The following is a 20297-nucleotide window of genomic DNA, read 5'->3' on the forward strand; positions in this document are numbered from 1 at the left end:
GGTGGGTGGTAGGTGGTGTAGGGGCTATAATGGGTGTGGGTGGCAACAGCTGAGTGCAGAGCCTGAGAGCCCCCCCCTGTCTGTGTGTGCAGTCCCCCTCTCTCCCCTACCACAGCATGCCTGAGCACCTCTCCAGCCTTTCAGCCGTCAATCACTACCTCACACCCCCTCTCCCCACCCCTTCCTCTTCGCCGCCGCTGCTGCCCACCTAATCCTCAAGGTATTTTCACAGAACGAGAGAGAGAGAGAGAGAGAGAGAGAGAGAGAGAGAGAGAGAGAGCACCTGGGGGTAATGTCTTAGTGTGGTGGAATCCAAGAACACACCCTGCTAGGAAAACACACAGATACACACATGCAAACACACCACCAGAGACACTCTTCCCACTCTCTCTCTCTCTCTCTCTCTCTCTCTCTCTCTCTCTCTCTCTCTCTCTCTCTCTCTCTCTCTCCGTTCTCCGTCTCTCTCACACACAGAGCACGTCTTTCATCTAAAAACTAGAAACATACCCCTGACGCAGAGTGAAATCCCACCGCACTGACAGATGGATTCTTTTTGGTTTTTAACACTGGCATGAGTTAAAACAAAAACAAGTATCAAAGCACAAACAGGCGCAGGCAACCACATGCAGTCGGGGCCCTCTTACATGACTGCCTGTACTGACACATCCACGCTGGCAGTGGTATCGCTCACAAGGGTTAAGGACGGCAATTATTCGGTTTAAGCTCTGTGTCAGAGCTTAAACAAGGCTGGGGTCAAAGATTAAGTCGGGGTCATTGTGACAATTAGAGTTGACTCTGCTTTATCTGGGTGGATTGACATTTTGTAGTCCTACTTCTTTATTAGCCTGTTAAATCAATTTCATTATTGGTCTAATATTATTGACTGTGAATATTTGGATCAACATTATTGTGACTTTTTTCCCCTAGCAGTCGCAAACCACAAACTTTATTTTTCACCCAATGAATTACCTTAAAATAGATACGTCAGCAGCTGTGAATATCACTATAACTGATTTGAAGTAATAATTTACTCTGTAAAATGTCAAGAAATAGACAGACTATTAATAATAATTATGCCTGTAGCACCTGCAGTCAGTTTAGGATTCCTTCAGTGTTCATCTACAAAACATATGGACCAGGTGATTAAAACTGGTAAAAACACTGAATAAAAAAACTGTAAAAAAAAAAAAAAAAAAAAAAAAAAGAAAGAAAAGAAAAGAAAAGAAATACAGTGTTTCTCCAATGCAGTTAAGTGGACGAAGGACGAGCGGTGCTCCCACTTACATTTATCAAGCATTCTCGAGGTTTTTATCAGGCCCAGAATTATACCCATTGGTCCTTTCCTCTCTAAAAGAAACAAATCTGGTGATTTAAACAAGTAAAAACACTGAATAAAGTGGTTGAGGTTACAAATAAGTGTCTCTCCTCAACTATTCGGCTGACAGCTTAATGTTGGCTCAGATTGTTTCTCTGATAATTTAAGATCCAGACGTCTAATGACCAACATCCTTTATTCCGTTAAATATTATAGTTTAATCTAATCTAAATCTAATCTAATCTAAAAAAAAAGAAGTGTATCGTAAAAATGTGGCTTAATATTGGATAAAAAGTCAATTTATGACAGCTTCTGGCAGACAATGCTGACGCATGTGTAAAGGGGATATGACGCCATTGACAGATGAACAAATTAACATGATTAAAATGACGTATTTCTCTGAGTTTGAACATTGTTGGATAATGTAAGTACATAACAAAATACATAACATAAGTCTAGTGATTCTTAGACATTTTAATGAGGAAAAGTTACACATTAAACTGTTAATCGACTAATTGCTTTTGCACCAGACATGCCTGCAGCTTATTTGTAGTGTTACTCATTCAAAAATACATCTGAGTGTCAGTTTAGGTTTCAGCCAGTGGATGGAAAATTATCAGCTGTTAGCATCGGCTTTTAAAACATCCTTTTGGTGTATCCCCTGACTAGGAATGTTACAAGTCATTTTACTGACAGCAGTCTCATTCCCCACTCTCTTAAACGTTAGCGGGGGAAGACAAAAGGCCTTGGTTTGGACATTCCCCAGGCCCTGTTTTTCTTCTCCTTCTACTTCTTCTCCAGGAGTTGGCTTAACAGGCCTGCTCATTGTTGTCAAGGCTGTCTGTAGGCCAGACTGAGAAAATACCTTCCACATAAAGGGAGTAGCACTGTGGACATTTCTGTGTGTGTGTGTGTGTGTGTGTGTGTGTGTGTGTTTGTGAGTTCAGTAAATAACGCTGCATTCTTCAGAGCTTCAGAGCTCTGTGCGTAATTGTAATTGTTGTTAGAAAGGTAGCCCGGGTGACACCTACCTTTGTTGGGTGTGCATGCTGCGCCGACAGGTCGGAGCACCTCCCATGGCGGCGCTGTGCTTTGGCACCAGAGTGTCTTTGGAAATACCTGTTTTGCAGAGAGGTGGGAAGAGACATGAGAGGGGAGGGATGGCTATGTTTGCACATGTAGAGAGGTAGTCGTTATTCTTAATGCATGCATGGAGGAAGTAGACTCAGGAAAACTTCAGCGTTCAATGAATGAGGTTCACTGACCGTGTGGGTGTGCTGCAAGACTCCCATCCTCACCACCCATGTCTTTATAAACGCGCAAAGGAGTTTGTTCATCCATGAGAGGGTCTGACGGCTCTCTGTTCACTGTGGAGCAGAGGCCGTTATCAGTTGATCCCTGTCATTATGGGAGCCCTTCAAACAAACAGTTGGAAGCCCATTAAGGCCACTTACTATGTGATAACATCACCACTGAGCCCTGAAACACCTCTATAAGCTTTCACCAATCAGGGCCGGAGCCCTGGCCCCAAAGCCAGCCACAGGGATGTTTTGAAAAGCTAGTAGGTCATTTCCTTCAGCCCACATGGCTCGGACCAAAATCTGCAGCCCTCTGCTGGGCTCGGACTCTCCACACAGACCATAAGTTTGAGCTTTATGTTGAGTGACGCAAACAGAAAGCTCAAGAGAGGCTCAGCTGTGAATGTTTTCAGCTGCATCACAGTGGGATGAAATGAAAAGCATTGTATTAATAGAAAGGAATGAAAACGCTTGTTGAAACTTGTGTAAAAGCTGCCCGAGTCTGCTCAGTTGTGCCTCCGGTGGAGACGAGGTGAACAGCTGTTTATGTAGAGTGAGTGTTGGGCATGGCTTTATACACACATACACACACACGCACATACACACGGCATTAAGTCAGACAGACTGTGAAAAGGACCAAAATGTTCCAGCAGAAAAGAATATCCTCATGCAGAGTGACATAATTAAAAACACTCATTGCATTCTGAAACACACACACACATACACAAGGAGGTCATGTTGGCTTAGGGAGCTCGGGGAGTTGCGTAAAGGAGCCATTTTGGTGGGAAATGTGGTATGAGAGGGAATGTTAAAGCGAACCTTTAAATGGAGGAAAGGGACAGCAGGGAGGGATGTCGACTCGCAGAGTGAAGGCTTCTCCGCTGGATGCGGAGCGGAGCACAAACAGCACATTGTGCCGTTTTATTTATTTTCATAAAGGCTGAAGTGCTGGGTTTCAGCCCAGCTTTGATGGAGGTTCTGTAGGTGGGTACGGGCCTGACTGTGAAGCTTTGCATCTGTGCGTGCTTATGTGGGTACGCTGTATATTTGAGTGAAGGGAGGGAGGGAAACGAAAGAGAAAGTGAGCTATGTATGGATATGAAAATGATGAGCTCAGCCCTACTACCCCTCACTTCCCTGCGGGCACAAGCTTCCCTAGAGACACACAAAGACTCCAATCTCTATTTTTTTCCCCCATCTCTTCTGGTGTGCTCTTCACATACTGGGATGTCACCTCCCTTTTTAAAACTATTCAAGGCACACAGAGGCACCTGAGAGTTTGGTTTTCTGTTTGTTTTTGAGAGCAACGCTGATCCATCTCTGTGGCCCATTCCATAAAGGGAGTTTACCAAAAATACCAGGCGTGTAATCTGACTCATTTTATGTTAATTTGGATCCATAAAGCATTTTCAAGCTCAGTCATTATGGTAATTTATGTTGGGAAACTAGTTGAATTGGCTTTATGGAACCAAATCAACAGAAAATGAGTCAGCTGAACCACAATTGGCTGATTTGATAAATGCACCTTATGCAACAGACCCATGACCTCTGTCAATCTCTGTGTCATTTACTGATCTCTGTAAGATTTATTGAAAGGGCAGAAAAATGTCCCTAGCCCTGGGGTTAAACATAAATTAGGATTTCAAAGAATCTCAGGAAAAACTTCAGGAATGAAAGATGTATATTTAACATTGATTGAAGGCTCATATCAGTTCATTGCATATGGATTTTAATCATTTAAACGGCTGAAATAAAGCAGTAAAATAGATCTTTAATGATACATGAGGCGTAGATACATAGATGCATAGGAATAATATTATTCCTGATCTGTGATTTTGTATGAAGAAATCAATTCTAGATCATTTGTGTGTAAAAGTAGAAGGCTGAATTTGACCTCTATCTAGCAACATGAACTGTTAAAGGTCATTGGGCCTCATTCAGCCATATTTTATTCAGCCTTATAAGTCTTTTCTTACATTTGTTCTAAAGAAAGGCCCCAGGCAGCTTCCTGTAAATAGCATGATCACTCACTAATTATCATCATCATCACTATTAATACTACTACTACTACTACTACTTCTACTACTAATGATAATAATAATAATAATAATAATAATAATAATAATAATATTAATGATAATAATAATAATAGTTATGAATATAAAAAAATTCCAGAAAAGTCTAAAATAAAGAATAAAAAAATATTATCACTATTATTACTACTACTACTACTACTACTACTACTACTACTACTACTAATAATAATAATAATAATAATAATAATAAATATGATTATTTAAAAAAAGTCTAAAATAAAGTAAAAATAAAATGTGTGTTCTATGAAGAAATGTCCTGGTTAATGAGGCCCGGTTTTAGCAATGTTTGACCCTGGCGTTCACTGTAATGAGTGTCAACTTTTATTCCCAAGAAAGCTCCATTATAGAGCCCCCTGCTTGCTGGCATCTCTGCTCCTGTGGCCATGATCTATAGCAAATTAGCAATGCTAGGAGTGAACCATTTGTGTGTACTTGTGTGTGATGACAGCACATGTAGCGCTGTTTGGCTGCGTCCTTGATCTATCAGTGAGACCGGAGCCTCCTCTGCTTCAATAAACAGCCCGGCGTCATCTGACATCGCTGCTTTCATCTCCCTTGGTGACCGCTTGCCTCAAGATGACAGCTCTCCGAGATGCTGCTCTTCTTTTGGGAAATCGATTCCCCTCACTTTTTTTCATTTTTCTGGTGATGGCCAGAAAGGGCCCACTTTGTTTTTCCAGTCAGTTTAAAGCACCAACTGAAGGCGTTTTTGTGAAACTAAGTGGAATATCTTCTCCTCTGATGAGATCCACCTAAACCCTGTCGGCTTATGCACTCCTGAATTCCCTTGCTCTTCTCTCTCTCCTCTTTCTCTCTTTCACCTTGGATTTCCTTTCGTTATCCCTTTGTGCAAGTTGGAGCCAATTTGCCCTAAGTCCTGGAAACTTTCTGAAACTTTGCGTGTGTGTGTGTGTGTGTGTGTGTGCATGCATGCATTCTTGCAAGTGCCTGCATGCCTGCGTGTGTGTGGAAAGTCAGCAAAGGTTGCTGGTGAGAAAGAGGCCACAGAGTGTAGTACAGCTCTGACATGATGACAGATGAAGATAAAGAGGCTACTATAAAAAATGGGAGGGGTCTGTTTTCAAACGGGCACGTGCAATGGGAATCGCGCGCAATGGCGAGAAAGGAGGGATGGGCCCTGAGAAGGCGTGGGAGGGAGGGCGCATCGGCCCAGGGCGGGCCTATGAGAACAAGACGGGGGGTTTCGTATTTTTGGCCGCACAACTAAAAGATCTCTCTTTCCTTTTTTTCCCCCCACAAAACACGGGTAGCAAAATGTCATGAAAGTGCAGATAGCGGGAGAGACACAGAGTGAAAAAGACTTGGCTGAAAGATGGCCAAGACTGATAGCGCACTGAAAGTAGCTCTGTTAGGTCTTGGGGACCAGCATGGGAACAGAGGCCAACATGGCCGCCCCTGAGAAACAGGTCTCTCTCATAAGTCATGCCTCACCTTCCCGACATCCCTCCTCAGTGACACATCAGGTAGATATATTGTGAGAGAGGTAGATGAGGGGATAAGAGTACATGTCTTGTCAGAGCTGAACATGTGTAAAACCTGCTGCTGGTGGAGCTGTTGATGGATGTGATGAGTAAGAACGCAAGGATTGCACTCATGAACAAACATAACAATGAAACAAAAATAAAACATGACTACTTTCAATGAGCTCATACATTAAAAGGATGGGAAATGTTTTTGGGTGCATGGATCTTGTTTTTTAGGTCACTCATTCAGCTACTTTATTTGTAAAATCTATAGGATGTCGATGTGTGTTTCTTTGTGTGTGTGTGTGTGTGTGTGTGTGTGTGAGTAACCTGAATCTGGCTGCAGTGGAAGGGCACTCTGAACTGGTGTTCAGTGTCTCTATCATCACCGGCAATCTGTTTCAGCACGTCCACACACTGCACACATGTTCACATCAGCAATGAAAAAGCTCTACATTCCTTTCAAAATCACCATGCTGCGTTTAGCACATAGGCATTTTTAAAAACAAGCCGTCTTTATTGCCTCACACACTGCTGTGTTGTTGACTGCTTGGCTGGAACCTCAATGACTGTATACAGAGGAAGTGGCAACAATGTGTTGTATACGTCTTATCTGTAATCGGCATCAGCGCGTCAGACAGTAGTAATTTTTTTCCTGGGCTCTGGCCCACGTGGAGCTATAAGCGGTCTGGGACCAGCTGACAAGGCGTCCCCGTCTACTGTACAGATAAAGAGATGAAACATCATATCACAAAAGAAACATTTAAATATTTTGAATATATGTGGAGAAGTCTGGTCTAATCGGGACAATTAAATATGATTTAAAGCAGCAGTCACATAGAATGACCAGTGAGTTGGCAGCCACTGAAAATGAAACATTTCCAAAACCAGAAACAAAAGCAGAGAACTTTGTCAACTAAAACAAATCATGCAGTTAGGAAAAAAATGGCCATAGGGAACTTGATGAAATGGGGAGAGTATTTGCAGAAACAGAGAGGAGTGGGGGAATTAAGGAGAGCGATGGAGAGACTTGTGAGCCAGAGAGTGAGGGAGAGAAAGAGGGAGGGCAGGATAAGTTTGGGGGGAAAGTTAGTGGCCCAGTGGGGGTTTCTTCTGGAGTTCAACCTCTCTGGCTGGGGTAGGAAGGGGAGGAGGGAGGGGAGGCAGAGACCGGCCTGGGTCAGCAACAGTATGGAGTATGTGTAGATTAGATGTCTAAACTCACTCCGCAAACCCTCTGAAGCGCTGGAAGACTCTCAGCTCACCGTGCTGTGTGCCAATAAGTGGAGAACGTGGGGTTAGTGGTCTGAATTATAGTCTCAAACACAGTAAAAAAGAAATGTCAAAACCAGGAGAGAGTCGGATAAGGTCCATAAATCTCCAAAAACAAAAGAGCTTCAAGTGTGAGCACATGATATTATAAATCGATTGTGTTGCGGCTCGCCGGTCCAGAGAGCAGCCCCTGGCAAACAACGCTGATGTTACAAAGAACATTTGAGCACCAGGGGATTAGCCAGTTTTTAGTTTCCAGGATGCTGTTTGAAACTAGCAGTGAGAAAGAAAAAAAAACACAGGAAACAGACGAAAGGCGAGTGTGAGAAGAATGCTTGTGGATCATAAAAATGTGACTCGTGGCAGTGATGATTCAATCTGAAATGCATCCAGATCTGGACTTTTTAAAAAAAAAATTATTATTGTGTAAATGGGTGGAGGAAAAATAAGTCATTTTAACAACAAACTGTTAGCAGGGGCATCTTTGGAAGATAACAGTTTGTTATCTAGCCTTCTATTCTTGCTGTCATAAAGCTTCCTCTTTATGACCCGACAGCTGTATGAAGAAACACATAAAAACTACTGATGTTGTTTACTGTTTGATGCAACAAAAGAGCTGTTAAATGTGTGTGTGAGTGAGTGTGTGTAAGGAGTAGCAGCCCCATGTGTGTGTATGACTGTTTGAGTGTGCCAGCTTAAAAAAATAAACAGAAGATCTCAGCTGAAGGAAAAGCTTTTAGGTCAATAAACATTTTAATCGAAATCATTCAAAATAGCCAGAAAGCATGGTTTCTTTCATGAGACAGGAAAAAGAGTGAAGTGTGAGACAGACGAGGAGGAGGAGGAGGAGGGAGGGAGGGCACTGTGTGTTTATGGAGAGCGTAGCCAGCAGCACAGATTGACAGGAAATGTTGTCTTTTTTGCCTGCTGGGCTGTACCACTTGTACCGGCCTGACAGGGGGGAGATGAATGTGCGGGGCACACAGACTAAAGCCATTCTATTATCATATATCTCCCATTGTATCAAGCTGTTTGCTTTAGCCCAGCCAGAGTCTATCCGTCTGCCGAGCAACAGTTAGGACCAGTGACAGGCTTTTTTATTGACCGCGGACCGCCTATTGATTTCCTTTGATTTACCTTCACTGTGAGGGCACTGCTCTGTTTTAAATTGAATTATTTTAGCGATACACAGAACAGATTGTGTTAAAGGAGACTTAATGCGGAAGGCAGGATTTTGTGGCACATTAAAATTCATGACTCGCACAACTTCATCACATCTGCATCCTTGCATCTCTCTGTACGTCTTGACTCTGGCCACTCAGAGATAAATCACAAACAGGGTCAAGAGAACCTGTGAGAAGTGTGTCCCGCACATGGTGTGTTTGTATATTGGGGGTATTTGTCTGTGTAAATGCACTGCGGGGATTGAGCAAGGCAGCCCTCATTCATCACTGTTAAAGCACTTCCAGAGGGAGAGACAGAAAGAACTGCCCATCCTCTGTTCCCTCAAACAGACTGAGAGGAGGGAGGGATTTACCCTGGCATCTGGTTTCTGGGTTCAACCACAGCACAATGTTCTCTCTCTCTCTCTGGCTCACACACACATACTCACCCGGCCAGTGGCTGGACTTTAATATGGTTATGATTAGAGACGGGGGCTCAGGGAAGGGAGGGGAGGGGGCTCATATTTACTGCAGGGGAATTGGGGGAGGTGCGATGGAAGGACAGACCGAGACAGGGACCAGATCTGAATGGGACATGAGGGGAGGGGGACTGTTTGTTTGCATTCTGGGCTGAAATATGAAACACAAAAGCAGCACGGACAAAAAAGCAAAAGAAGAATGGGAATAGAGTTTTGTCCTCTAACCAGATCTTCCTCCAGTGCAGGCTCTGCTGGCCGGCCCACTCTCCCTCCCTGCTCCCTCTCCCTCCTCCTCCTCCTCCTGGGTCCCTCTCTCTAGCCCTCCCTCTCTGGCATTCTCTGCTCTCTCTCCACCCCCTCTCAGAGCGTCATGCCGAGGCAGTTGGTTCGCTCCGCCGTGTCTGGGGCTCAGCGAGAGCTGTGAGAGGCTGTTATTTAGGTCTGTTACAGCAGACAGGGAGCAGCTCACCCAAGGGCAGGGGGAGAGTCGAGAGTCAGAGTCACGCTCAGCTCAGCTCAGCTCAGCCAGGCAGGAACCAGATCTGCATTCCAGCTGAGACGGAAAGAGGGGAAACTCCAGCATCGGCAGGAAAGGGCAGCCGCAGAGAGAGTGACAGCGAGAGATAAGTGAAGGTAGCAGGTCCAGCTAGCTGTTGCTGCTGTTTGTTGTTGTCACCGCTCCAGCGAGTGACGTGAGCGGTGGAAGCAGGGCAGGACGCAGGCAGGACTGAGGGCTCGTAGTGATTGTTGCTGAGGGCGGGGGGGGGGTGCCATGTTCGACTGTATGGAGGCTCTGGGAATGGGCCCCCGTCAGCTCTATGATGTCACCAGCCGCGGTGCATGCATGCTGCGGAAGGCGAGCCCCTTCTTTGCGGGGCTGGACCCCTTCGCTTGGACGGGCAGTGCCAGCGTTCAGTGTAAGTGGCATCCTGTTTCTTGTATGACACAGTCATGTCTGTCTCTCCCTGTCGTTCTGTCTCTCACACACACACACACACACACACGCTCCCGCTCTCTCTCTCTATCTCTTATTGCTGGCTTGCTTACCCCTCAGGGCTCGGCCAAGGGGGCTGCTGTCAGGGGCTACAGAGCAGCACAGGAAAAGACTGGGACAGACAGTCTCCTCTCCTCTCCTTTCCTCTCCTCTCCCCCCTCACTGCCCGCAGCCAGTTTGAGCTGCTCAGCCATCTGAAAGAAACTCTCTGCTATGATATGATATGCACTGTGTGCATGTGTGTGTTTTCGTGTACTTGTGTGTGTGTCCATGTTTGACTTGTGGGTTAGACCCCATGGAGTCAAGTTTCAGTGACAACGTGTTGCCACCTGAGGTTTGACCTTGCCAGGTGCTGTATAGTAAAAACAAAACTACGAGTATGCTCTGATGAAAGAAAAGGCAAGTGTGGGTTTGTGACAGGAAGAGAGAAAACTCAACGATTTGGATGCACAAATGGGTTACGTTTATCTCTAGTTTGACACCACAACTTTGGTCTCTGACGTGTTTGTCATGAAAGGATATTGCCAATCATATCCTGTTGAATATTACAAATGTTGTAAAGAAGTTACAGAAGTTTTGGGTAGCCTGCTGCAGTCCTCATAGGTCAGAGGTTTGTTGATGCTCCTGGATACGAGATGGATAATGATATTCCTCTGGAGCCATGAATTAATAAGCAGATGAATTATTTAATGGATAAATGAATAAATTAGAAATGTAGTATGTAGTCTAAAAAAGCAAAGGGGTATTCTGGCCAGCTTTCTTTTCTCTCTCTTTCTCTCCTCTGTCAGACTCTCATTTTTCCTCTCCCTGCTTCCGCCTCTGACTTCAGACAAGGCTCTGACTCTAACAACAGGCCTGTCTCTGGACAGACAAAACTGGGGTCCATTTCCATACACTTCCAGGGGGCCGCTGCTGCTGTGAGAGAGCGTGTGAGAGTGGAAGAGGAGTGGGGGTGTGTATGCATGGTATGGTGGGAGAAGTGTGGAGGGAGCCAAGCCAGATATGACAGTGGAAAAACAATCAGGAACACAAGAAGAAATAGAGGAGTGGGATGAACAGCTGAACTGTGTTTTTGTTTTTGGGGGGAAGTTTTTTGAATTTTTGGGTATTTTTCTGTTTGTTCATCCTCCTGCTTTTTGTTCCTTTTTACTGCCTCTCGGGGGGAGTCATCTGTCTTCATTAATCGTGAAGACACTAGCGTTTCAGTGGCTGTCATGCACACTGGCTGAGCTTTAATGAAGACAGATGCCCTGTCAGTGGAGGCCGAGGCCAAGGGGGACTCCAGCCAGCCCAGCCTGCTCTGCTTAGCTAGGGGAGCCCTGATGATAACAAGATGAGATTTGTTTATTTAATCAATCAGGCCTCTATGGCCTCTCCTTTTAACCCCATTCACACACATGCACACATTTGAAAATTAGGCCCCCAGATTCCAGAAGTACATTTTTCTTTCGGGGTCTTTGTTCCAGAAAATCAAAGAGATAAAAAAAAGTCCTGAGAAGCTGCCCCGAGGGTAGCTGAGCCTAACAGAGCAGAGCAAAGTGGAGGCTGGTGTGGTGTACTGTTTCAAGCCCTCTGTGCCCAATAACCTTTGTAAACAAGGCAGCCCTATCCCCACATGAGGAGCCATAATGCCTCTCTTTGCTGAAGCAGTTGCCCCTCATTGTCCTCATCAATGAGGCTGATGAATTGATGTTTGAGTCTGATATCTCATTAAGCCGGCCCAGCTGCACAACAGAGGGACCTGTCTGGTGCACACAAGCACGCACTCTGCACACGAAAATAACCACCGGGGTTTGTAAAGAGAGTCACCTGGCCCTGGCATGATACTCAACAATGAATTCTTGTAGTGAAACTTTTATCCTGTTTGTAAAAATATGCACTTTGAGGTGAATTTCATAAAAACAAATCAGGTGTCTTTATCTTAAAATGGTCAGCATTTATTTGCTAGTCAATGTGAAATGCAGTAAAAAATGTTCCTCTAAATCTTACCCAAAATGAGTATATCCTATTGTCCTGGCGGTAAATCTCCTGGGGTGATAAGTGTCACTGTTGTTGGCCATTAGCCCGGGACAGTCCGAGGACTTAAAAGTGTGTGGTCAGTTTTCCTGTTTTTTGTTCACCAGTGGGAGACCTCAATGTCAGAGGTTAGTGAGAGGCTACGGCCTGGCCAATGTCAGATCTACACCATGTGTGGCGGCCTTGTCAGCTTGCTGAAAAGGAGACCCTTTCAACCAGCTTGGCTTGTGTAATGCTCTTAAGTGCCTTCCACTACGGAGCTGGTACTACATCTGAGCTGCCCTGCGCGTAAGGATAATGGACACTGATTTAGTCATACGTCAATGAGAACTGAATTAGTCAACTGCCAGGGAAGCCATTTGAGAGAGCCTATGCAGACCGATCCCCCTCTCTGTCAATGTTCATTTGCTTAGAAGAATGAGGCAATTACGCTTAGCAGTTCTCCAGGGTCAGAAGAAGGGGAAGTGTGTTTTTCTCACCAAATCGTACTCGTAGTACTATCTTTTTAAACACTGTTTGGGTATTAATTGTGATTCTTGCAAGTGATACATGCAGGAGAGTGACAGGGCAGTAACAGATTGCAGAAGTGATCCATCACCATGCATGCAATCACACACACACATGCATGGGCACACACGCCTCTTTGTTTTCCCTTAATGTGCTGTTCAAATGTGAATTGAGGAGCTAATTGAAATGGGGGTATATCGCAGCAGCAATGGCAGAGAAATAAGAGCTTCCTGTGACCGCTGGCACATTCTGGCCCCTGATCATTTTCTCCCTGATGGAAGTCCGCAGTTATTTCATTATAATTACAAAAGATTCAATTAAAAGATTAGAATGCCTGAGGGGGCAGGACTGGGAATAGATAGTGGTATCTTGGTTAGGGGGCTGGTGTGTGCGTGTGTGTGTATGAGAGAGAATGAAGGAGACTTATAGTACCGTGGTTGCAGTTCTAATGAGGACTTGTCATTGCTGTTATATATACATAAACCTTGTTGATCCTTTCAAGATAATGTCAAATGAATGTGCTGAAGTTAAAAGGCTTAAGTAGTCAGCTGGTCCAAGGTCAGTGAGTCGTAATTGATACGACCGACGGAAAGGCCTGTCTCTGAAAACAATTATGCCAAAGCAACTAAATGAGCTGTTTGAAGTAGGAAATCAGTTCAAAGTGAAATGTACAAAACACTGAAGCCTGAGAGTAACCTTTTCTGTTCTGTAATTCCAAACTGTCATTGAAAAAGCGCCTAATTTTAGAGTGCAATCAGTGGATAGAGAGCCCTTATTTCACTAAGCTGCTCACTGGGGAAAAGGCACATTACTGTGTGCAGCATGTGCAAGTGTAGCTATTTGTATGTGTTCAGGGTTCCTTCACATGCAGGAAATCATGTGAACACTGTGATGTTTTTCAGATTTGACAAGTGCCTGAATTTTGAGATTTAGGTTATATGGGATGCCAAGTCCACTTACAATCAGGTGACACATTGTGAAACATGAAACTTTGTTGTTTTTCCTTCTGTAGAAGGAAACAGGAAATTCTAAATTAAAAAGACAGTTTGCAGAATCAAACTTCTGTAGAAGGAAACACAATCCAAAAATAATTTTGGTTGTTTATAGCACAATGACATCTCATTGAATGTGGTAAAGAAGTGACATTATCAGTGTACTGCATATATTGTATGTGCTTTATATAAAAAGTAATTCAGAGCTGTAAGCTGCTTGAAAAGCTTGAAAGTGCACCTTGAAAATCCTTTAAAAAACTTTGGAAAAGATGATGGAACACTGATGCATAGACTGAAATGTAGTGTGTGTTTATACTGTCAGTAAGGCAGTTGCTGTTGTATTCACACTTTAACTCTGCAGGGACAATCTATTGAATCTGAGACTATAATAAAATATAATTGAAACTCTTTAAATACTTATCTGATATTTAGTGTATTATGTTACATGACAACATGGAAAACACCTTCATATAATGAATCCATTTTCAGTATAAGGACGACTTGTGCTGCAGTATCACACCACCTTGCTAACAGATCTGTCTCAGCTCTGCAGTAATATCCAAGCCCATTAATAGGCAGTGCCGCCTATAAATAAACAGTTTCAATCCCTGCAGTTGCTAAAAGTTAATTCCACAAGCCCCCTTTTCATGCACGGTTCTGCTTGTGCATAAATATGAGTGTGTCAGCCTGTGCTTGCGTGAGTGGAGTCTACATGTGAACTCCTATATGTCAATGTATGTGGTGTTTACGTGCCTGTTTGGCTGGCGTTGGGCACCCAGACTGCTGTGTCAAATCCAGAGACAGACAATGTGCCAGGCTGGATTCCACAGGCCTGTGTTGGAATCCAGCTCTGCTCTAATAGCAGTTTATAGCCCTTCAGCAGCGTCACTCACACCACTGTAAATAAAACTCATCAACTGCCCTGCTGAGGCTGAATCTGTCACCCTGGACTTTCTGTCCATCTTATTGCATTTTTTTTTTTTAGAAGTATTTCACCAGAGTGCTTACGCTAACACATTACAAGGCATCTTGTTCAGGCTGTTATGAGGCAACTGGGCCAACACTTTGCCCCTTTGTATCAGCACAGCAGAGTATAAAATGTGGACTTTCGTAAGTTGTTTCACAATCGTTTGCTGGTCACGGAGGTATTGTGGTATTGTGGCTGCCCACCCTAACACCCATGTCTGGCTGCTGCTATTGTAGCTGTTTACCGAGAACAGCTCTTTGCCTGCCAGGCACATTTTCCCTTGTACAAAGGCGTGGGCAACTGGCAGGCAGTGTGTGCATGCTTGTGCACTTTGTGCGTGCGTGTTGAGCTCATGCATGCACCTGTGAGAGTTTATTTCTTTAGAGCATGCAATGTACTGTTGCGCAAGTGTGTTTATGTATAGTATATATAGGGGTGTGTGTATGTCAGCTCGGAGCCATGTGTGAGGATAGCAGTTCTGTTACCACCATGTTATTGACTGACGGCTTGGCTCGAGCGTTGCTAGGGGCTCACTGTTATGAGAAGCAGAGGGCTTGGACAGCCAAGCCGGGACTAGAAACCCAGACGAGCCCGACTGTCCTCCCTCTGTATGTGTGAATGGGCTGTGTTTACGCAGCCGACAGTGTTTGGCAGGGAGTGGTGGGCGGCTGGTGTAGTACAGCTATTATCTGGACTCAGGGGTGGAGAGTGATGGAAGAGAAGTTGGCCAAGGGAAGGAGGGAGGGAGGCCCGCTGGTGTTGTTTTCACTTGGACATTAGTCAAATTCTGCCAATGTGCACATGTGCAACTGCCATGACCACTGTTCTGGAAAAGGTGTTCATTTGTTTGTATGTATTTTGACTGTGTGTGTGTGTGTGTGTGTGTGTGTGTGTGTGTGTGTGCGTGTGCGTGTGTGTTTGTGTGTGTGTGAGCGGCAGGCCTGTTATTGTGTGCTCCGCCGACAGTTTGTAACATTTCACAGGAAAAACATGAATGTTGATGGTAGGGATGCAACTTACAATTATTTTCATTCGCAATTAAGCAGCCCATTATTTTCTTGATTAATCGAGTTATCATTTTGTCAATAAGATCTCAGAAAATAGTGAAGTTTGCCCAAACCCAAAGCTGAAGGTATGTTTTATTAAATTAACAGTGCAAAAATCAAATACATTCAGTTTATTATCATGTATGGCAAAGAAAAACATTTAATTCTCACATTTAGGAAGCATGAAACCAGCTAAAGTTGACCTTTAAAAAAAATATTGAAATTATTGTTTCATTATCAAAAATCAATAAATGGGCAAATCGTTGTAGAAAAGAAGAAATTCACAGAATTTCACAGATGCCTATGTATGAGTGTATGTCTATGTTTATGTTTACTTGTGCACATGAAGGCAGGTTATAAGGAGATATTAGGTTAAGACAGAAAACAGGAGAATGTGTTCACATCTTGAAAACTTTATATACAGCTGGTCAGTTATCAGATTTCTTTCCAACCTTCTGTCATATTTTTGTACCAAGACTCCAAGCGGTGATTAGCTCAGACACACAGTTGTTCCTTTTTACTGCAGTCTACTCTACAGCCGTGGGAGACTGACTTATTTATTGTAGTTTCTGTTTTAGTCAGATTTTGGGTGTATTTATTTTGGATTCAAGTATGCACAGTTATAGTAATGGCCTTTCCTTTCATTTCACTGCATTGCATTCAAAGCAAAGTTTCTCTTGTAGAAATATAGCTTTTGTCGTAAAAAAGGAAATCAGGTTACTGCAGGAAACTGTCAAATACCAGATTACTGGATTGTGTGTTTCAGTCGGCCCCTGCTGTTTTTCTCTGAATCTGAGAGTGTAATTTCACTTACACACATGACACATACTCATAAGCGGTCACACAGATAAAAAAAATCACAGGCTCCTCAGTGGCTGCAAACTAGCAGATAATACATCCATGTCTTCACTGTAGCATGACCTGTGATTGAATGAGAGCCGGCTGTAGTCATCCTGTCAGTAGGCCTGGATTTATTTGCTCCCGCTCCACTGTTTGAGCACCTCACATTTGCCAGAAAACACTGAGAGAAAACCAGCTCGCCAGACAGACAGTCAGTTAGACAGGAAGCGATCCAGCAAACGAGTTAGGGGCTGCTTGTGATGATTTATGCCTTGTTCAGGAATGCTGAATGAGTTCAGGGTGCATTTCTGTTGTGGGAACTTGACTGAATGGGCATTGCTTGCTTTCTCACTGATGTAAACGTATCCTCTGAATGGTAATAGTCAAAATGTGACGTTGACCCATATTAATCTCACATGGAACTTCCATTACATCAAAAGGAAAGACAGAGAAGGAAATGAATCACTGCAGGGCCCCAGTCTAAATGTCTTGTCAGTGCTCTGAAAGCCTCCACCCAGACGCAGAGTTGGGCAACCTGTTGGCGGTTGGTTGCCAAGCAAAAGTGAAAAACTCTGATATGCATCATTGCTCTGCTTAACTACTCAAAGCAGAAGTTTCTCAGAGCGAGTCTACCTCAGATATGACACTGAGTGTGTGTGTGCCAGTGTAAAGGGACTTTGTGCCAATGTTCAAAAACCACCCTATAGACCGCTAAATACTTGGAAATTAAGAAGCAACAGTCATTTCCTGGCTGCTCTTATTGTTAATCTGTCCATTTTACTTTCTAACTATAGTCACTTTCATTCTTCAAATCTCTGCAAAAGATGAGATAAAACTGCAGCTGTAAATGCAGATTGTTGGATTGAGTGTTAGATAGATGGCTAGGCCGAGAACAAAAAAAAGTAAGAGGAAACACGTTGTGTAGTGTGTGCAGACGCCTGGGCACACACATTTACATGTTGAGTGGGAATGAACTGCTGCTCCTCGTGGGTGTGATTGTTCCTTCCAATAAGAGGTTTGCGTTTGCACACTTTGGTCTGCGGTGCTTCCCCAACGAGCTGGAGTGAATACTACTGTTGTTGTTTACGTTATCCTCCTTTCCCCTCACTTCCTCTGACAGAGCAGGGCTGCAGCCAGGGCTGGGCTACTTCTACTTTTGTAGGTTTCTATTGTTGTGGAGAGGAAGCAATAGCAATTGAACGAGCGCTAGTGGCCTTGCCAGAGACAGACAGGTGAGAGCCAGGGCTACAGATGGTGAGAGGAAGTCTGGGAGGACGAGGAACAACCTGAGGATCAAAGGACTCGGGGTTTGCCTCGATGACTCTCTTCTCTCCTCACCTCACCCGTCTGCCTGCCTCCGCTCTCTGTCTGCTTCCTCGCCTGCCCGTGAGTTGTCCTGTCTCCTTGACATGATCAATGGCCCGGGCCTGCGCTGCATTGCCAGGTTTGGGTTCACTCTGCAGTCACGGGAGGAGAGCTGTGTTCCTCTCTGTCTTCTGGTGGGCAGATGAAGAGTCAGCTGGAGCTCACCACAGGGATGAGGGGGCACATTTTTTCCACAGATCTGCACTTGACTGTCTGCTTTTTCCTGCGCTCGCCATAAAAGGCCACTGACTAAAATCCTTTCATTGAAAGTATGTTTCCTTTAATTTCCCCACTCTTTTTAATACCTCCTTCCTCAGGTTTTGTTCAAGGACATTTGAAGGAAACTTTTTTTTTTGCTGGGTTCAGGGGGGACAAGCAGCTCGGTGGGCAAGTTTGTCTGTTTGAAGCCAACTTGTGTATTTCTTGACAGGGTTGTGTGGTGCAGGAAAAGGGGGGTGTGCTTGCTGCCAAATGTTGGCTTGGCCGACTCCATCAAGAAAATATCAAAAGGCTCTTTATGAGGTGCTGTAAAGAAGAAAGGGTGTTTTGAGAGCACCACCAGACTGCAAGGGTAATTCCACTTTTTAAAAAGTGCCCTGAGGATACAGGCTTATCCCACCTGCCGCCTTTCCTGCTCTGCTCTGCTTGTACGCTTTCTTCGGGGGAGCTTTAGATAAAGGAGTATAAAGCATGTGTGTGTGTTGGCAGGAGTTTGTGCGGCATGTCACGTTGTGTCCCTCTCAGAACTCCAGAGTTTTGTCACTAGAACTAATGGCAGCTATAAACATATGCTAAAATGTTCTCCACCACATATCCGTCTGGATTCACATCATATGTGTGCATCATGGGCGCTCACACGTGTGTCTGTCTGTCTCTTTCTGCTGGTTCTGACAGAAGGGTGTCAATTCCTGGAGGGGTGTGTGTTTGTGTGTGTGTATTAATGTCTGGTTTCTCACTACTCCTGGCCAGCTTGGTGTGTTTTCACCGCTCAGACCTGAGCCGTCTCCTGGTCGACAGCCCAGTTTTATCATAGACCTTGTTTTAAAAGACAGCTTAGCGGGGCCTCTTTACAGGCGTGCTAGTGAATGTGTGTGTGTGTGTGTGTGTGTCTGTAGGAGCCCAGGTAATGAGCTTTCTGACAGCTGTTGAAAGGCGTTGCTACTGCTCAGCACATTTAATGAAAGCATCCCCCCTCCTTGTCAACACACACACATTCCTCCCTCCCTCCTTCCAGCTTTCGACTTCCCCACCGTATAAACCGTTTCTTAGACAGGTTACATTGTGACTGCTTGTGTAACTCAACACAATAGAGACTTGATAGACCTCCCACCTAAAAGCTCGCAGGTGACTCAGAGTGGCAGTATTATCCGACCTGTGGGAACTGAGAGCACATGTAAGTAAGTGTAGCAGCGAGGGACATAAAAGCAGTGACGGAGATCCTCCGGAAAGACTGGTACTGACAAGAGGAAGGAAACAAGCCTGTTGTGTGGGACCTTGTAGCAGAAGCCTCAGAGGGATGGCAGGAAGACGTGGGCAGAGAAATAGAGAAGGAGAGTGAAAAATGCTGGAACCAATGGCAGGGTGTGGTACTTTCTTTTCCTCTTTCATAAAGAGCAGTTCTTCATAGAAACCTTTTGGTGTGCTGCTGGTCACTCAGTGAGCACCCTGTGGTGCTGTAGCCTCTGCCATGGAGTAGAGGGCCAAGGGCACCCTCAAAGGCCCCACCTAGTGTGCCAGCAAGTCTTCCAGCTCAGTGTTCACCATCCTCTCTCAATCTGCTCCCCTTCTGCCACTGCTGTCTGCCCAGTGCCCACCCCTCTTTTCACAGTGAGCCCTACTGTGTGCCCCTCTCTCACACACTGCCTCCAAGTCTCACACACTCTTTTACTGCACAGCGCATTCGACAAGAACACGAAAGCTTTACAGGCTGTTTAATGAAGGTAGAGATAGAGACAAAAGCCGCCACATGCCCGTGCTTGCAGTTTAACACAAACAGAAAAAGCCGCTCATGCACACACACACACACACACACACACACACACACAGGTGGATATTTGATGGGGAACAGTGGAGCTTACTTCAGCACACTGTTATGAACAGTCCTGCATTTGCAAATCAAATAGAGGCTGCAGAGAGTGGGCAGCGCCGCCGGCTGGAGCCGCACACGCGACATAAACACAGAAAGGCGTCTGTGCTGCTCACTCATGTATTGTATTGTGTGTACGATGTCCTCACACAGCCTGTGCATTCGCTCTCACATGCCAAGACTAGACTTCTGGAACAGTGTACCACTGAAGATTCAATCACACCAACAAGTCACGTAGACAAAATCTGCAGGCCTATTGTGAAAGAATACTTGTTACCCTGCCAGAATGTCATATGCTGCTCAGTTAAAAGGAGTGTGTTGCAACACAAAACACGAGCAGCATAGTCACAGCCTTTACTCGCATACATTAGAAACAC

The 20297-nt window shown here is 44.7% G+C and overlaps 1 protein-coding gene across 2 annotated transcripts in view; it reads left to right on the top strand.

Moving 5' to 3' along the window:
• The window catches only part of rarga (retinoic acid receptor gamma a), a 53253-nt gene that overhangs the window by 22221 nt on the left and 10735 nt on the right, over positions 1–20297 (top strand). Inside the window, exon 1 of one of the 2 annotated variants that reach the window (XM_059333599.1) lies at positions 9585–10024. The exons of the other annotated variant lie outside the window; for it this stretch is intronic. Within the exon in view, the coding sequence (XP_059189582.1) occupies positions 9880–10024 (145 nt within the window). The 5' untranslated portion in view covers positions 9585–9879. Of the gene's footprint in view, positions 1–9584; positions 10025–20297 lie in introns of those variants that run through there. 2 annotated transcript variants of the gene reach the window in all.

This window comes from Centropristis striata, chromosome 5 (genome assembly GCF_030273125.1).
Source record: "Centropristis striata isolate RG_2023a ecotype Rhode Island chromosome 5, C.striata_1.0, whole genome shotgun sequence".
NCBI lineage: Eukaryota > Metazoa > Chordata > Actinopteri > Perciformes > Serranidae > Centropristis > Centropristis striata.